At 39.6% G+C, this 18,076-nt stretch overlaps 1 protein-coding gene across 1 annotated transcript in view; it reads left to right on the top strand.

Moving 5' to 3' along the window:
* prdm5 (PR domain containing 5) overlaps positions 1-14,706 on the top strand; it is a 68,857-nt gene extending 54,151 nt beyond the window's left edge. Inside the window, exons 15-16 of the mRNA XM_036591202.1 lie at positions 3,108-3,212; positions 11,621-14,706. Of these exons, the coding sequence (XP_036447095.1) occupies positions 3,108-3,212; positions 11,621-11,785 (270 nt within the window). The 3' untranslated portion in view covers positions 11,786-14,706. The remainder of the gene's footprint in view (positions 1-3,107; positions 3,213-11,620) is intronic.
* Positions 14,707-18,076: the final 3,370 nt, after the last annotated feature.

Consider the following 18,076-nt stretch of genomic DNA (forward strand, 5'->3'; position numbering starts at 1 on the left):
GACACACAGCAGAGAGAGAGAGAGCAGCGTTGGTGATAGCATAATGAGAACGATGCTTTGATGATGTCATAGAAAATGAAGAAAGACAACCAAGCCGAATCTGCAGTTTTACTTACATTTTCGTCTGAATCAAACCATTAAAAATCGTACAGGTGTTAAATATTGACCGTTAACACTCTGTTAGTAGTTACTTTGCCCCAAAACATTTTGTTTTCCTTGCCTTCCTGACGGACTGTTTAAAAAAAAAAAAACAAGACTGGACATCCATGTGCAGCTCTATCTCATGGTCATCATAGGTCAGAAAAAGTAAAGATGGACAGCTGCTGCAGATGTGATGGTTTACCACAGTCCTCCGCTACACGTCAGTGTTTGTGTCTTTGTCCGTTAACCTTGACCTTTCGCATTTTTGCGAGTGTGTCGTATGGCTGAAACTCCAGCCCAGTATTTTTATGACTGATCTGATACTTGTTAAACTGACAGATTCAACAATACGCTCTTCCAGTAATTCATTTGGCATGATGGAGTCTAAACACCAGAGACACCGTCTCCCCCTCACTCCCCCTCTCTCTCTCCCTCTCTCTCTCTCGCTGTTTCTTTCTCCCTGTCTTTCTCGTTATTTCTGTCTGCCTCTCACTGTGTCTCTCACACTGTTTCTCTAATTCTTCTCTTTCTCTGTCATTCACACTCTTGCTTTCTTTCTCTCTTTTTCTCTTTGACTCTCACTCTCTCTTGCTTTCTCTCTTGTTTTCTTACTCTGTTTCTTCTCTCTTCTGTTTCTCACTAACACACTTTTATTTTCCTTTTTCCTTCTCTGTCTCTTTTTATTTCTCTCTTTTTCTCTGTATCTATGTCTCTATCTCTCTGCTTTCCCCTCTCTCACACTCTCTCACTTAAGGCTGAACAATTAATTATGTTTATATCAATGTGTGTTTAGATCACAACAGCTGGTTTAAATAATATCCTACATAATTTAATGTTGTCATTATAAATGGGGAAATTTCAGCCTTTAACACAGAGGTTGTGCACTGGCAGTGTGGCACACTACTTTCAGCATTCAAGCCTCAAGCCTGAAAAAATGCTGATGTTCTTAGAGATTAAAAAAAGCCAGGAGCTTCATTTATAGGAAATATTTGCTTTTAAATCAGACTTGTAATATTAGTCAGAAAACTAACAATTACATATTTAGATGTATAGAAATCATTCAGCACTACTCTAAATCTTGCTTGCTTTCTGTCTCTCTGTATCTCTTGCTTTCTCTCCCTCTCTCAATCTGTTTCTTTCTCTTTCTCATGCTTTCTTTCTCTCTTTATGTCATTCTCTCTCTCAGTATCTCCTGTCTCTGCCCCTCTCTGCCCCCCATCTCTTTCTGCCAAGTCTTTTGACAAGCACACATACACACACTCACCCTTGATCTTCAGCACTTTGTGTGGGTGTGGGTGTGTGTGCTCAGACCATAAGATAACTCAGTTTCCCAGGATCCTTTCTTCCTGTGTCCACCTGTTCCCATGACAACTAAACCTGCTAGATCAGGGCCAGGTCTGTGCTATCTGAGTGTCCAGCACCCTGTCACATAAGAGCTTTTTTACTGAAGCGTTAAAGCACAGAGTTGAAGTTGACATTGTCCAGGGAGTATCCAGAATGAAGCATGTTGATGGGCTTGTGCTGCACAGAAGAAGAGATAATGCAGTGTGTGTATTAGGGTCACACAGTACAGATAAAATACAAGTACTGTGATAATAATGCTACATACTGCAATTGTAATATGACTTGAAATATATTATGGATACAAATATATCATAAATATATAAACTGTATCAGTTGCTTGAACATATTTGTCCATTCAGAAGCAATTTTCTCAAAACGAGTAACACATAATACTAAAGTGATGCCTGCTAGCCAAATGTGCAAATTTAGCAGAATAGTCTGACCCCCATAAAATACTAAACACGTGCCACAAAAGAAATTTCTCCATGAAACAGTACAGCTTAGAAGGTTAGTAAATTGAGTACATTCCTTCAAGCACTCAGTAAACACAAAATGCAGGTTTCAGTTTAAAACTATTCAGCCTTCATTAGTGCTGCATGTCTATGCTTTTCTCTGGGTAGTTTTTAGATAAATTCCAGTGCAAAACACTGTAACTAAACATAGAAAAATCACCCAAAATGTTCAGAAACAAACATTTTTTAAGTTTTTGTCTTTTTCCCATATTCTTGAAAGACAGGCAAGAGCATACCATACTGAACTGAAATTTCCCATAAAATTCAGACAAAACAACTGTAGGCCAGATCATCAGTCATAGTTTAGAAGAAGGGTCCAACCCACTCAAGCATCCATTTTACGTTTAAAAAATTGTCGATCGGCAAGTCTGCACTTTATATACATCATCATTACAAAATAACAGACTTACCTATTACACATCCCTCTACTGACAAATAATGTGTCCGGCCTCTGGTTTCACATCATTTGGTAAAATTTAGCTTTGTGCTACTCACACATTTTTCACATGTTTACACCCACAGCAACTCTTCTTTGATACTGGGATTGGTTAAAAAAACGCTGATTGGTTAGCAGGTTCATTTACTCAATACAGTCTTCTGTGGTATCAGTATTTCAAAAGCCAATATTGAATGACTGTCTATCTGTTTATCTGTGTGTCTGTCTGTCTGTGTATGTAAGAGCAGGCTGGCTGGCACTCTTCTCATTTCCTCTTCTTATTTCAAACTTTAAACCACACTGTGTGGCAACATGGGTGTGTGTGCAGGTCAGTTTCACACAAGCTAGATAACAATCACATATACAAGAATGAAGTGTGTGTGTGTGTGTGTGGGGGGGGGGTGTTGCTGGGGGGGTGGATTGCAGTGGGAGTCTCTCTTTGGCCTGTGAAATTTGTTCCAGGTGTATTTCCAGAAAAGACACTTAATTTGTTTACATCACAGAATCTTCAGTTATATAACAGTCTGTGTGTGTTTTCTTTAATGTGTGTGGGTGTGTTGTTTTTTAATAAAATAATGTTATTTTGTATTTTTCATGAAGACATTGCTTTTGCAATTTGTATTTGTTAATGGTCTCTCTGTCTGTCTGTCTGTTTCTCTCTCTCCTCCCTACAGGAGAAGCCATATAAGTGCAGTGAGTGTAACAAGGCCTTTAGTCAGAAGCGAGGTTTGGATGAGCACATGCGCACACACACCGGAGAGAAGCCCTTCCAGTGTGACGTTAGTACTGCACCACATTGCACACACACACTCACACAACCTTACCACAGTCCACAGGCTCTTGCAGAAGGAGAAGAGACAGCAGTGGGTTGTGGGTGCTGTATGACGTTGGTCAGGTTGAACCCTCAGACCGCTGAAGTTAGGCTGGCCTTAACTCTGTACAATCCTGGGGCTGGAGCCATGATTGTATTTAACCTTGTACTGGCGTGGGACCGCCCACTAGCACTCCATACTAAAACCTTTGAGCTACACTTTAAGAATGCTGTTCACAACTATATTGTTTATTACTGTTTTACAGAAACCTAGTAACAGACAAACTGGAACTTCAGGATCAATTAATCAGTGTATTGTTTTTGTTGAATGTATTCCACTACTGTGTAATAGTTCCTCCAGTCACCTTTGTGTATTCAGTGTTTAATATAATTATTCATGTGTAGTTATATCATTATTTTTAAATTGAATTCTGAATCATACCAAAACAATCAAGTCCTGGGAAAATCTGAAATTTAATACTGCATGTTTGCGTTTATGGGTACATGTACAGTACTGAGCCAAAATCAGAGACCACCCTTCATTTTTTTATTGTACAGTCAAAACGACCATTACGTACACTTTATTCATTTTTCAGAATTAGAAAAAAAAGCAGAAAACACATATTTAACAGAAAATTATACAGATGCCTCAAAAGCTCAATATATGCCTCCGTCCTTTGCTTTTATTCTTGTTGGGAGACTTGCTTTCAGTCTTTCAAAGGATTTGCAGGGATATTTTTTCTACACCTCCAGACTTCAGGTTTAGAAGTTGGTTTTACAGGTAATCCTGCATTTATTGATGTTGAGGTCTGGACTCTGAGATGGTCATTTCATTGTTCTGAGAACACCAGCAGCTTCTTTGTTAGATTATTAGATTGTTAGATCTTCTTTTTTTGTATTTCTTTTTCTCAGTACGAGCTTCTTGACAGCTACACATCCTTTCAGACTCATAGTGTTGAGTTGTCTTCTCACGGTGGAAGGATGGATAGAAACTCCTGTGGATGTTTTCAGATCTGAAGCACCTTGATTTTTCTCCTCTCTCTCAAAGATAAGGTTTTAAGTATGGTTCATCTGATGGGGACAGTTCTTGAAAAATTAATAACTTCTACTTAATGGCCATTTTGACTGGAAATGACATAAATGAAGGGTAGTCTCTGACTTTATGTTCTCTGGCAGAGTGTGAGAGAGAGAGAATTTGTTTATTTTTGTTTGTGTGTGTGTGTGAGAGAGAGAGAGAGAGAGAGTTGGAGTGGATATGACTACATTGATGGAGTGTTGCTATGCTGTTGGAGCCACAGAGGAAGGATGTCCTGCCAGACGGACACAAGGCCGAAACCGCCCTGCAAAAACTGACCCCTGTCTGACCTCTACACATACATACACACACATCAGCTGGACCTCACACCCGGAGCAGCCCAGTTCCAAACCACACCGTTAAAATAACACAAGGCCCTCTCGTCTCCTCTCTGTCAGTGAGGGGACAGCAGACTGTCTTGCTGAGAATAAGCCAGACTAGTTGGCCAGGACCAAAAATAATGATCTTTCTTATGTAGCAGTGAATTTGAGGATATGTAGCACAGTCTGTTAGTGTTTGAATAGTGACACATTTCACTGTGCACCAATATAGAATGCCTGAGCTGTGAAAGATAAGCTGCAATTACTACGTTGTTGTGGCTGATAGCAAGAAAAATAACAGTTCATTTTAATTTTTTGACAAGATCCCAAGCACTCAAAAATGTGTTTTTGGTTAACTCTGCTTGGATTATTATTATTATAGACTATTTGTATCAGATGCGTTACTGTAGGGCAGGGTTCACATTAGTACATTGAAAACACGTACTTTCTCAGTGCATTCAAAAGAAGTAATACATGGGGCATTAAATAGCAGCTTGGTTTTGTATGTCACGAATGAGCTTGAAGCTATCATGGTCCAATAAACGGGAAGTGATGTGAACCTGCACTGCCAATGTAAAACCAGCATCAGTTGGCTCTCGTTAAGGGAAGCACGAGTGCCTGAGCAGAAAATGTGTTGCTCAACCCCCCTTCGCCTCAGCCCTCACGTCCCATGGCAGTGCCACCTGACTCGAACGTGAGGCTAGGCTCGTCAGGGCTTGGACCCTGGCCTCCCACCGTCGCTTAGCACTGTTCTAGCTTAGCATGCAAAAGTCTCACCACAGCACATGTCCGTTCGGCCTCTCCGAAGACTCAAATCTGAGTGAGTTCTGTGTATTTGTGTGTGGTGCTGTTAGCCTAAGCTATTTTTACTTCATGTTTGCTGGAAGCTAGCATTAGCCTGGTGAGGAGGCCTGAGCATTACACACAACACAGGTTCATTCTTTAGAGGATAAAGACTCAAATCCGGGTGGATAAACTTGTTATTGATGTGTGAAGCTGTTAGCTTAAGCCACTTTTTGATTATATCCTTGCAGGGTAGTGGGGGAAGGGGCGAGGTTTAAAAACAGGGCAGCAAGGGGATGTTTACAATTTGCATAATCAAAATCAGAATCAGGCTTTATTGGTCCAGACATAAAAGGAATTTGGTTTTGATTACAGCAGCTCAGTGCATAACTGTGCAGATTCATAGCTCTTTGCATTCTTAATGAGTGCTGAGGTTTAGGGATGCTTTTATGCCATTTTTAATAGTTTCTCGGGCATAAAAATAGCATTAAAAATATATAACACTGTTATTCACTGTAGTTGCTTTTTTTAGTTTTAATCTATGACTTTAGGGGTACTTTAAAACAATGCTATAGTCACGCCATAGTCAGTAGATAAAGTGCAGTGGGTATAATATGTAAAATGGATCATTGTTTGATTTTACATAGCTCTGATGTAGCTAAATTAGACATGACAACGCTTGTAAACTTTTACACTACTTATGTGCAAATATTTTGTTATTTTGCAGACGCTATCCAGAGCCTCTTACAAAGGTGAAAGGTACTACATTGTGATTACAGGACAGAGAACTGAACCTCTAATCTTCCATGTGTAGAGTAGTAATGTTATCCATAATGCTATCCACTTGAGTGAAAATAATGGAAATGCCCACCACTAATGACTACGTGTGCAAGTGCATGCAAGCTAAGAGCAGAGTGCAAAGTTATCGATTGTAATTTCGGTACTGCACTGATAAAAATGTGTTTTTCCATTTATCCTTGAATAATGTCTCGGCCACCAGTCAGTATATTTGTTGTCTTTTAAATAAAACAATAATTTTCAGGTTGCCAAATGTCAGTTGTAATTCAAGGGAATTTATATCTGTATTGGTTGAATCGTGTTGAAATTACATCCTCTTTCATACATACTCCTCCCATTGTGTGGGACCAGAAATAATTAGACACTCGACTTTTGAGTTGATCCTTAGGCAGCTGGGTGTCTTAGCACAACAAGAGCACTAACAAAAAGTCTAAAGTTGCATCTGGAGTCTGTTAATGTTGTGTCTCAACATGAGGACCAAAGAAGTATCAGTGCCAGTAAAGCAGGCATGATGAGGCTTGAAAAAACATTAGAATATATCAATCATCAGCGTAGTTAAACATTATGGGGCAAAAACTGTTGTACATTATTAAGAAGCAAGAATTCATTGGTTGCTTAGCAAATAACCTGGCAGAACACAGAAGAGCAGAGAGTACATTCAGTCAGGAAGAAAAATTGTTGAACAAATCAAGAACAGGGTTTATTGCAAGATACAAACCACTCAAAATAGAAAGGTCATGCTGTAGGATGATGAAGCTAATGGAATTCTGGGACAGTAGTGTGAAGCAATGAAATGAACCTGTACCAAAGTGATAAAATGAGGATGGTGTGGAGAAAGAAGGGAACTTCTCATGATCCAAAAGACCATCTCTGTAAAACATTATGGCATGGGCATGAATGGCTGCCAAATGCCTCAAAACTCAGGGGACAGCATCAGAACACTACTGATACCCAGCATCTAGTCATGTTGAGTTCACACAGTCATTGATTACAAGGTCTTGCAAGCAGGACATCTATCGAACGTGAAAAAGAACCACCTACTTTGACAGGAAGGCGATGTTTGATACACATGCAAACAGACTGATCACAGATTATTGTTTTTGTGCAGAAGCAGATGATTGTCAGAGCAGCACTTTGACACATGGGAAACAATATAATGTCGATAACGTCTCACCGGTCACTGCGAAATGAGAATAAACTGTCTAGTCCTGACCAGCTTGACTCCAGAGTTAGCAGTACTTGGCACCGTGCCAGCAGTGGGTAACCCCAATAGATAAGGATCTTCTGTAAATCCACATACACATGCACGTGATTCCAGACACTTCCTAAGTAATACCTACACAGTGAAACAGGAGAGAAACGCTCAGTAGGAGACTCAGTAGAAGAATCTTCTCACACACAGAAAGGACACATGGCAATCTCACTGATCTCACCAAACCAAATGAAAAACACTTGCACTGTTTTTATTTGATTCTGCCAGCAAGCCGCAAGCATTTCTTGAAGTTAGCTGTTTTTTCTTCCTTTCTACATCCAGAAGCCAGAGAAATTGGCTGTTTCCTCCAGTCTTTCTCTCCCCTGAAGTGACGGGTCTTTTAAGCCGTGAAGTGGTTTGCTCTGAAAACTCCTACAAAACTTCCTAGAACAGCCGTCATCTGTGGCAATTTAGTCACGTAATTCTTTCATGTAAAGCAGAAACCGACCTAATCCAACTTCATTTTGATTCTGCTTTATATATATATATTTTACCTCATTTAAAGGTATTTATGGTGATTAAGACCTTCCCTCATGCCTAGTTTAGAGAAATGCTATGATGCAGTGGTATTAATCACATAACCTCTTTAATATATAACCAAGGAGGGGCACAAGCCCTAAAAAGCAGTTCTTAAACCTGTAAGCAGTGATGAGGCTTAACTCTGTCCACACTGATATTTCTAAACACTAACCAGAAGGCAGAAGCATGTCTACTTCTCATGTTTTTTGAGTCTTTGGTCGAGTAGCGGTTTTAGTGGAATTAGTGAAAAAAGAAAATGCTATAATGTGGTTCATGTTTGTTACGTGTTTTTTGCGAATGATGACATGAGAAACAACAGTTATGTTCTGCTGTCTGTAAACTTAGACTACAGCAGGAGACCTTGAGCTTCAAGAAATAATGCAGCTTTCATTGTTTGAATTCTTTTGGGAATGAATTTCATTGATTCTGATCTTTTGATTCTCTTAAACCATCCTGCCTATTTGGGGAGGCCTATTTGGAGCTCTAGGTGAAATTCTCCCTGCTACCACCCCAACCCAACACCATCCTTGTAGCCTACTCATACCATCAGAATCCAAGCAATAACAAATGTTGCTGTTATACTATTTAATTTGATCCAGTTTGACCTTTGTTGAAGTTATTGTTATAAGTTATTGTTATTATTATAGACACTTTTTTTTTTCTTTTTTTAATTTTGATTTGCTTGCAAAGTATTCTTTATGGGGGACTACAACGTATAATTTATATAGTACACAATGTGCCAATTTCATGAATGCCTATATAGCACGCAATGTGCCAATTTCACAAGTGCCTGTATAGAACACAGTGTGCACGATTTCACCAGCGCCTACATAGAACACAAAGTGCACGATTTCACCAGTGCCTATATAGAACACAATGTGCACGATTTCACAAGCACCTATATAGAACACAATGTGCGCAATTTCATCAGCATCTGTATAGAACACAATGTGCACGATTTCACAAGCTCCTATATAGAACACAATGTGCACGATTTCATCAGCATCTGTATAGAACACAATGTGCACAATTTCAAAAGCACCTATATAGAACAAATTGTGCACATTGTGTTCTATACAGACGCTGATGAAATCATGCACATTGTGTTCTTGTGAAATCGTGCATTGTTCTATACAGGCGCTGGTGAAATCGTGCACAATCCAAGGGTTATTTTCCTCTCCTCTAAAGTCTTAGAAGTTGGTTGTATTTTCTGCTTGTCATGATTCCAGTTATACCAGAAACATTCAGTGATGTTGTCTGGACTCTGGGGTTGTCAGTCCATTTTTGTGAGAACAACAGCAGCTGTTTTGTTTGATTGGCAGAATTTCTTTGGGTTATTTCCTTTTCTCATTACAAGCTTCTTGACAGCTACACATCCTTTCAGTCTCATAGCACTGAGTTGTCTTCACACAGTGAAAGAATGGACAGAAACACCTGTGGATTTTTTCCTGAAGCAAGAGTGGAGCTTATTGGGGACAGTTTTGCACGGTTGTGTTTGTGCACTTATATCTCAGAAATATCTGCTGAAAATGCACTGTTCTGCACATAAAACGCAATGTACAAGATTCCACGAGTGCTTACATGGGGCCTATACGATGTGCTGGTGCCCTGCTGCCCTCGGTTGTAGCTTATGTTGTGTGTCGCATGATCTGCTACTGTACGTAGAGAGTACAACAGAACTTCTAAAGGCTAGAACTTGCAGGGTGGTACAGTCGTTTTCTGAAGGAAGCTGACGCATACACGTTATCTGTAATCCGCGTGAAATTGTGGAGCATGCACGTGTCCCTAATGGGAGTTGTGAGGGGATGCAAGATGTTTTCCACGCTGTGTGTTTGGATAGAGGGATTACGTTCATTACAGTGTGGAAAGAACAGCTGGATTGACCCCCAACTCGCCCTCCCTCCCCAACGTTTATCTCTGTCTGTCTGTCTTAGTCTGTGTGTCTCTGTTTCCCTTCAACTCCTCATATTCTATAAGTTTTAGCAGCTTTATAAAGATGATCGACTGGGTGTGATTTAAAATGGTTCTCTTTGCTTGTGCATTTGTGTGTGTGTACGTTAGCTGCACCTTGGCACCGGGCTGTTGCTCTGAGGGTTCTAAGTGTGAGTGATTTATTGCATGGCTTGGCTGATGTTTCTGAACTGGTGCTTTTTGACTTTTGTTGGCAGTGCTGTTTCAAGTGGTTTTGGTTTTGTGTGTAAGTGTTGGGGTTAGGGATTCTCAGTAGGGAGCATCTGGTACTGAAAGCGTTTTTGTCTTGCTATTGCTGTTGTAATAATGATACAGATTCAGCTCCACTCTCTACCGATCCTTCTGTCATCCATATCTTAACAATAGAAGAACCATAAAGACATGCAAACTGACAGTGGGCAATATAATAATGTTCATTATTGTATGGTTATCATTATTGTGATACAATTTTTCACCAAAGACAAATGTAGACCAATTATAAAGAACCTGCAAACAACCACCAGTGTATAGTAACTGCATTAACTGTCAAGGAACAAGTAGGCTATGTATGCCAATGTGTTTACATGCCTCTGCTTGTGTCATCCCAGTATTACTTGTGGTTATCATTCAGCATCTGGTTTATGCTAATCAGTACTTTATATTAAAGTGTGCTACTAATGAAATCAGTTATAAATCAGTTGGCTAGGGGCCTCATGGAGGAATCTGGAACCAAGCTTTTTTCTTCAAACTAACTTTGAAAAAAAAAATCTTGTTACTTTTTGCTGCAGTAGTGTTTATTTGCATCTGTTATATTAGCACATGGCGATTTTGCAAGCATAAATATACTTAATGTCAAGATCAGTGATGTGCTTAGGTGCATAAGACTTTACTGTCTGTAAATGTGTCGTTTTTTGTGACATCATGAATTCAAAATCAGATGTTTTTGCTGTTTTGTTTCCGTATCTGGACTGTATAGCCTAGGAAGTGAACACCTTGAATATTTAACAGTGTTTACATATTACATCAATCTCATTATTTCAGAAAAGAGAGAAATCTGTTTTCCACGATATTAATTTTTTTTAGATAGCATTTTCTGAATGTGTCTGCTGTTTTGCTGGTGCATTCTGTCCATGTTTCCAATCTCAGAAAAACAAAACATTGTGATACACATTGTGTATCATGAAAATGTTTTAAAGAACCTCCTCTCATCTACAGTGTCTGGTCAGTGGCTGTATGCTTGGTGAGTGTTATATAATCCAGATGTTGTAATAGGTACCAGACCTCCCTGTCTCCCTCTCCCTGAGGCCATGCTCTTGCACCACCAGAATAATTCTCAATAGGCTCTCACAGTACAGCAGGTGTGTTAGCCATCAGTGCTAACACTCTCAGACACTGAAGTAAACATATATACACAAAGACACAAAGGCAGAGATTCACCCCAAGACAAACACAAACATGCTTACGTGCTGAAGCAATGAACAGATAAACAGTGGATGTGCTTTATATTACACCAGACAAACACACCGACAAATGTATGTTCCTCATTTCTCTATGGAAACGTTACACTTGTTGACCTGTTCTGATTTTGTGTAAAAAGCTAGCTTAAGCTATCTGTCAGTACACTATAGACTTGTCTAACATGGCCTTTCTTTATTTTTCTGTTCTGTGATTGGTTGTAGGTTTGTGACCTGTCATTCAGTCTGAAGAAGATGTTGATCAGACACAAGCTCACCCACAACCCCAACCGGCCAATGGCAGAGTGCTCACTCTGCCACAAGAAGTTCACCCGCAATGACTACCTCAAAGTGCACATGGAAAACGTCCATGGAGAGACAGAAGGGTAGAGCGCTGTTTACCTGTACCGTGTGTTCCCTGTTTGTTAGGTACACTTACCTTGTATCTACACCAGCAGAGGGGAACTGAGGGCCGGAGTCCAGCATAGTCACCTAATTTCCATGCTAAGACACCAGCTAAACTTGCCAATTAAATCAGATGTTATTGAGCAGGACAATCGCCAAACTGCAGGAATCCTGCACTCCACTCCTGATCTACACACATTGGCCATTTTATCAGAAACACACAGAAAACATGCATTTTGTAGATACACAATTTCAGACTGTAGCCCATCAGTTGTTGCACAATTTATCAGACACTCTCTTCACTATCCATTAGTCGAAAGGGACCACCATCTGACCAGAAAACAGTGGCCCTGTTGTCAACAATGGACAACTGATGAAGGGCTAGAGGATCATTAACACAAGATCTGTGTGGAAAAAAATGAGCTGTAGTCTATAACTGTACATCTGCAAGGTGGACCGATAAGGTAGGTGTGTCTAAGACTGGAAAGTAAGTGGAGTAAGTGTTTAAAACCCCCAGCAACACTTCTGTGCCTGATGCACTCATACCAGAACTACTCACTTGCAATCCACTATCATGTCTGTATTGGTCCAGGATCCAAATAATATCTGCTCAGTGGTGGTCCTGTGGCATTCCCTTTTCATTAATGGATGTGGTAGAGGGGGGTGATAAATTGTTCAGCAGAAGATGGGATACAGTCTGTAATTACAAATCTGCACCTGCACCTATATACTCATACTGGCTACTTTATTAGGTACTAATGTCTACACTTGTATCTACACTCATTACCCATTTTATCAGAGTCAGTTACAAGTGCCACTGACTGTAGTCAGTCTGTTTTTCTGCATGCTTTCTTAGCCCCGTTTTACCTTTAGTGGTCAGGGGTATTATTCATGTGTTGGATCATTCTCAGCACTGCAGTGACACTGATAGTGAACCTTAAAATAAAAATGGACAGCAAGTGCAGATACAAGGTAGGTGTGCTTAGTAAAGTGGTAACTCACTGTATGCAATCATATTCAAAAGTTTGGACGCCCCTGGTCAGATTACATGCTTTGTTGTGTTTCTAAGTGACAATAACACATTCTTTACAGATAAACTTTTTAATCCAAAATTATTTGCTGAATTTAACATATTAGGGAAAGAAGTAAAACATACAGCGTGATCTGTGCAAATGTAATGACACATTTATTGTTTTGTGTTTTATTTGTCTTCCAGTTTGTTTAACTCGGCAAATTAATAGAAACAGGACACAAAAAATGGCATATTTAAGTCTGTTTCCTGTACTGTAGTAATTACCAAAACACGTAATTTGACCAGGTGTGTTCAAACCTTTGCATACTTTGCATCCAACTATACATACAACCACACATACACAATCAGGAATAGGTGAACAAATTGAGAATACATACATTCCATGTTAAACCACAGACATTCACCCAAAGTCACCCTCTCAGTCTGACTGACACACACACTAACACATACTGCAGTATTCAGCAATGCTGCAGTACTGCAGTAATTCAATACTGAATGCTGCTTTTCTCAGTGCAATCCTAGCCTCATTATCTATCTATCTATCTCAACTATGCATGACTCTGCTGAATAGCCAGTATATAGAGGGAGCCATATCAAAGCACACAGCCTGCATTTACTGTATGCAAAGAACATAATTGATATCACAGTTAAACTGCACAAGCAAGTCTCCAAACAGAAACATACACACACGGACACGGATAGTTCTGCGGCAGAGGCGGCTTCCGTTTCCATTAAACAGAGTGATGTTTCTCCTATTGGATGTATATTGAGTAGTGCAGATGGGAGCGATGCAATAATAAAAATATAATGTTTTATAAAATTCACACTTTTCAGCAGGAATAAAAATGTTAAAATTATTACAAATATATTACATGTATGTTAAGTGTAGTCAACATACTTTTGCCAGTGTTTTTGTTATACTTATTGCCATCAGGAGTTACATTTGCTATTATTTGTGGGACCAAAGAAAGAGCTCAATGTTGATTGACTTCCCGTTGTTCGTCATTTACTGTTACCATCGTTTTTTGGAATATTGAAGTTGAAATCAAAGTTTGTAATTCTGTTGACTCTTTTACACATATCTATATCTTTCTATAATTATGCTTTGTAAGTTCACTGCTTCAGTTTATTCAATCTGTATTGAACTCTGTAAGTAATATATTTACTGTAACGACTGTTACTGTTTTGGCATAGCAAGTCTGTGAATGTATGAAAGTGCTGGAATGGAAAGGAAGATTGAATGAAAAAGAAAGAAAGCGTTTATGTGAGTGAGATAATGTGTATCTAGTACTTCTTCAGACTGAGTTGTTTCACTGAAGTGTCCTCATCAGCACTTTATGAAAATCCCTGATTCCCAGGCAGCTGTTTGCTTTTGCTAATTATAAACCTTTGAGCCTGGGTAAACTGTTGATGGCAGGCTAATCATATGTACTTTGAGCGTTGATTACAAGTGTTCTTTCTACAGTCATTAACTAAAGCCCGGCTCCAAGCATGGTAACTGCGGGTTAGAGCCTGATTAAAGCTTTAGCTTGGCTTGAGCCGCCACTGACTTGTCAAAGACAACACCTAGTAGTCCTGTTGCACTACATATAGGCACAGTGCACACACCTTAAAATTTCACACACTTTATCAATCCTGTGATCTGCACTTCATGCACATTCAGCGTTTAAAGGATGCAATGAGTCGATCAGCAAAACTGGGCCTTAAATTTTAGTACTTGAGCAGATGTATCAGGTTTAAATCCATACTTTTCTTGAACATTGATTTCTATTTGTGTCCTGTTATTCAAAGTCCATAAAGAGTAAATGGTAATAATGAATTTGCTAATAAAATGACAGTGTTTACATTTTACTCTCCAAATTGTGCACGTTTAAACTGTGAGACGTGTTGTGCTCTCTTGGATACCTGGCCACGGATGGCTGTGGCATCGCTGTTTAGCGTTATCGTGACTTTGCCCAAAAGTAGGATTACTTAGTCATGTTTAAAATTGTAATATATTTTAATGTGTTACATTTTGTATGAGTTTATTTTTATTCAGAATTTTAAAAAGGGCTGCTCAGCTTGTGTTGTTGAATGGCTGAAGTGATTATTTTTCAGTTTATGCCAGGAACTAGGGCAGAGGTCAGCAACCCAAATGTTAAGAAGAGCCATTTTGTCATTTAGATTTAAAAATCAAACCACCTTGGGAGCCACAACATTTTTATGTCCATTTTACCATCTTGGCTGTAAATATGTCTCAGTATGTGCTGATGTCCTAGTATAGGCTAAAAATATAATATTAACGAAAACGCAGACTTTTCTCGCATCTCCGTCAGGAAACTTCTCCTCAGAAGTGGATACGTTTCTTGTAAAATGTATCTTAATGTTCGACTTTCTTCGAGGCTGATGTCAGCTTTTCACTCCCCAGCATCATGATGGAATTTTTCTGTTCCACCTTAAATGGTGCCTGAGACGCCAAAATGTAACTTCTGCACCGTTTAGGGTAGAATGGGAAAATTTGAACGAGAAGCTGACTTCAGCTTCGCGACTTTTTAGTGTTTGACAGTTTCTCGTTGCAGATTAAACGTATCAGGAAACCATCTGAAGAGCTTATAAATGCAAATACGCTCATTCGTCTCTAAATAATCGATGCTCGTCTTAAATCTTTTTCTTTGCCTTTTCGTTGCTACTAGCTAGGTGAGACTGTTGTCTGTGTTTCAATGACCAGCAGTCTGCGCGCCAATCTTCAGGGTTAAAGGGTGAATTCGCAGTTATTGGTTACATTACCTTTAGCGTTTAAGACCATTTGTTGTTAAAACTGTATTAGAACGATCAGCAGAGCTTTATTTTACTGTAAAGGAGGATTATTTTATTTTTTCCTAAAAATCTAATTCTGCTGTGGAGCCGCAACAGGGCAGTAAAAGAGCTGCGTGCGGCTCTGGAACCGAATGTTGCTGAACCCTGAACTAGAGTACTGTGGATATTGTCATTGAATAGAGAGCATAATCAGTCTTGTTTAATTGAATTTGGTGCAGTGCAGTATGTAAAACGTTGAAGAAATATCCTACTCAGAGGTTTTAATAGCATTTTGAAATGCTACTGGTGCATTGTGTCTATCTGAACTTTGAAAAAGAAATACTGTGATATATATTGTGTACAGTTTATTTCTCGTAAGTATAGTGGTATATTTTTGTCCTATTGCCCACTCCTAACCTACTGTATAGATTCATTTTCTCTTTTCCTATTTTATGCTTGACTTTTGGATTAATGAGACCTCTACGCTGCTCTTGGCTTTCTTATTCATTATTTTTTTTTGTGAGTTTTCATATGGTTTTCCTCTCTCTATATGTCTGTTTTCTCTCCATTCCTTTTTCTCCTCAGTTGATCTCTTTGTCTCAAGACAAACCTTTATGTCAGGTAACTGCTAGTGTTAATTCTCTGTTCCGTGTTGGTGTGGGTGGTCAAGCTATGTGATCAAGTTCCAAGATCCAGCTGCTGCTCAACACATTACTGCGTTACTTTGCTCGTTCATCTTCTTCAGTCTTCATTGGAAGCCATTCTTTAGCCTCAGCATGAGTTCTCAAGTTCTCCTGTAAAACGGTCTCTTTCGCAACTCCCAGGAGTTGCTGGCTTTTCTCAAGAGCCTCCTTTCCCCCGCTTCAGAATATGGGAAACCCAAGCTGGGCTGAGCAGACACTCTTCAACCAGATGTGCACTGTGTTCCCATGCAGCTGTATTAATAGTTGCCACTTCTAGCAGTGTAAACAGGCCGGTGAGTGATGGCTCCACACCCCAGCTACTCTACAGTCCCTTACTGTCTGTCCGCAAATCACACAGAAATGCTTCATCCAAGCCCAACTGCATCTGTATCAGAACAAACATCGCTCTGATCTATATATGTACCTGTGTGTACATGTGCATATGTTCGCTTGAGAAGAACTTTTCCAGTTGGCTTTCCCACAGCTAGAGCATTCACAGTCTGTATGTGTTTATGTGCAGAACATCTGTCTGATCTATATACGTTCCTATGTGTGCGTGAGCCACTTCCCTAAGTGTGTCTGCATTCCCGCGGGAAAAGGGTCACCACGGCAACCCCCCCACGCCTCAGACATCAGGCGCGGCCCCGACAACAGTGCCCGTGCCGTCCCACGCTGGCAGCTGTGCCCACTAACCGCAACACACGTATGGTGGTGAGGCTGCAGATTGGAAAAAAGAGGTCTGTGGTCGTGTTTTTTTTATATGCTCTAACAGTTAATGGCACACGAGTGGTCCAGTGGCACTGGAATACACTCAGTACACTAACACTCTCACGTCTGAGGAGTCTTCAGTGCTCAAGGGTTCGAATTGGTATTTCAGATGTGTGAGGGTTTTTCCTGATGCGTGCGTGGTTGAGTAGAGGCATGTGTATGTCATTGCTTTTGAGTGCTTTGCTGTGATTTTATGAAGTGTCTACTGTACATGTAGCTGAGGGAAGTGATTTTAAAGTGGCTGTTTAAGAGAACTCAATTAGCCATAATCAGTAGCACTGGAATAGCCCCTTTTTTGGGTAGAGCTTTAACCCCTTTTCACAGTAGCTATAATGGGCACTTTCTGCCTGTTTTGGAGGAGGTCTCTCAGTTGAACCTCAGTTGAGCAATGGTTTTATTCTTCAGTAACATCTATGGGATGTATTTTTAAGGAAATGTATATGATTTACAAAAAATGGAAGCAAATTGCGTTTTTGTTTTAGTAGGATGAACAAATAAGTCAACGTGTAAGGGGAAAAAATGGCAATTTTTATTGTAGCAGTTGGGTCTGACTCAGGAACAGTGTTCTTTGGCTATTATCAGGTTCGGCCAAAATTTTAGGCCCAATTAAACCAGAATTCCACTAAAATAGCGCTGGTAAAATAGCACTAAACCTGAAAAAACAAGCTTTCTTTTGGGACTATTGGGACTATTTGGGACTTAAAACACTCCATGTACACTGCATGTACCTCCTCTCCATGAATGGATTTAAAAAATATATTTTAAGCCAGAAATCTCAAAACTCATAAAACAATGTCTTAGACATCAGGCAGCATATTCATAACCATTTCATGTAATAACTTTCCATCCTAACCATTTAATAATGCAGCAATTTAGAAAAATTAGTGCATTCTTTTTTAATTGGGCCAAACCTGATAATAGCCCAAGAACATTTTGCCTGAGTTAGACCCAACCTAACATGTGGCACCAAGGTTCAAATCTGAACCCAACCTAAGCACAACAAATTTGTGTCCGAAC

This window comes from Colossoma macropomum, unplaced genomic scaffold (assembly GCF_904425465.1).
Source record: "Colossoma macropomum unplaced genomic scaffold, Colossoma_macropomum, whole genome shotgun sequence".
NCBI lineage: Eukaryota > Metazoa > Chordata > Actinopteri > Characiformes > Serrasalmidae > Colossoma > Colossoma macropomum.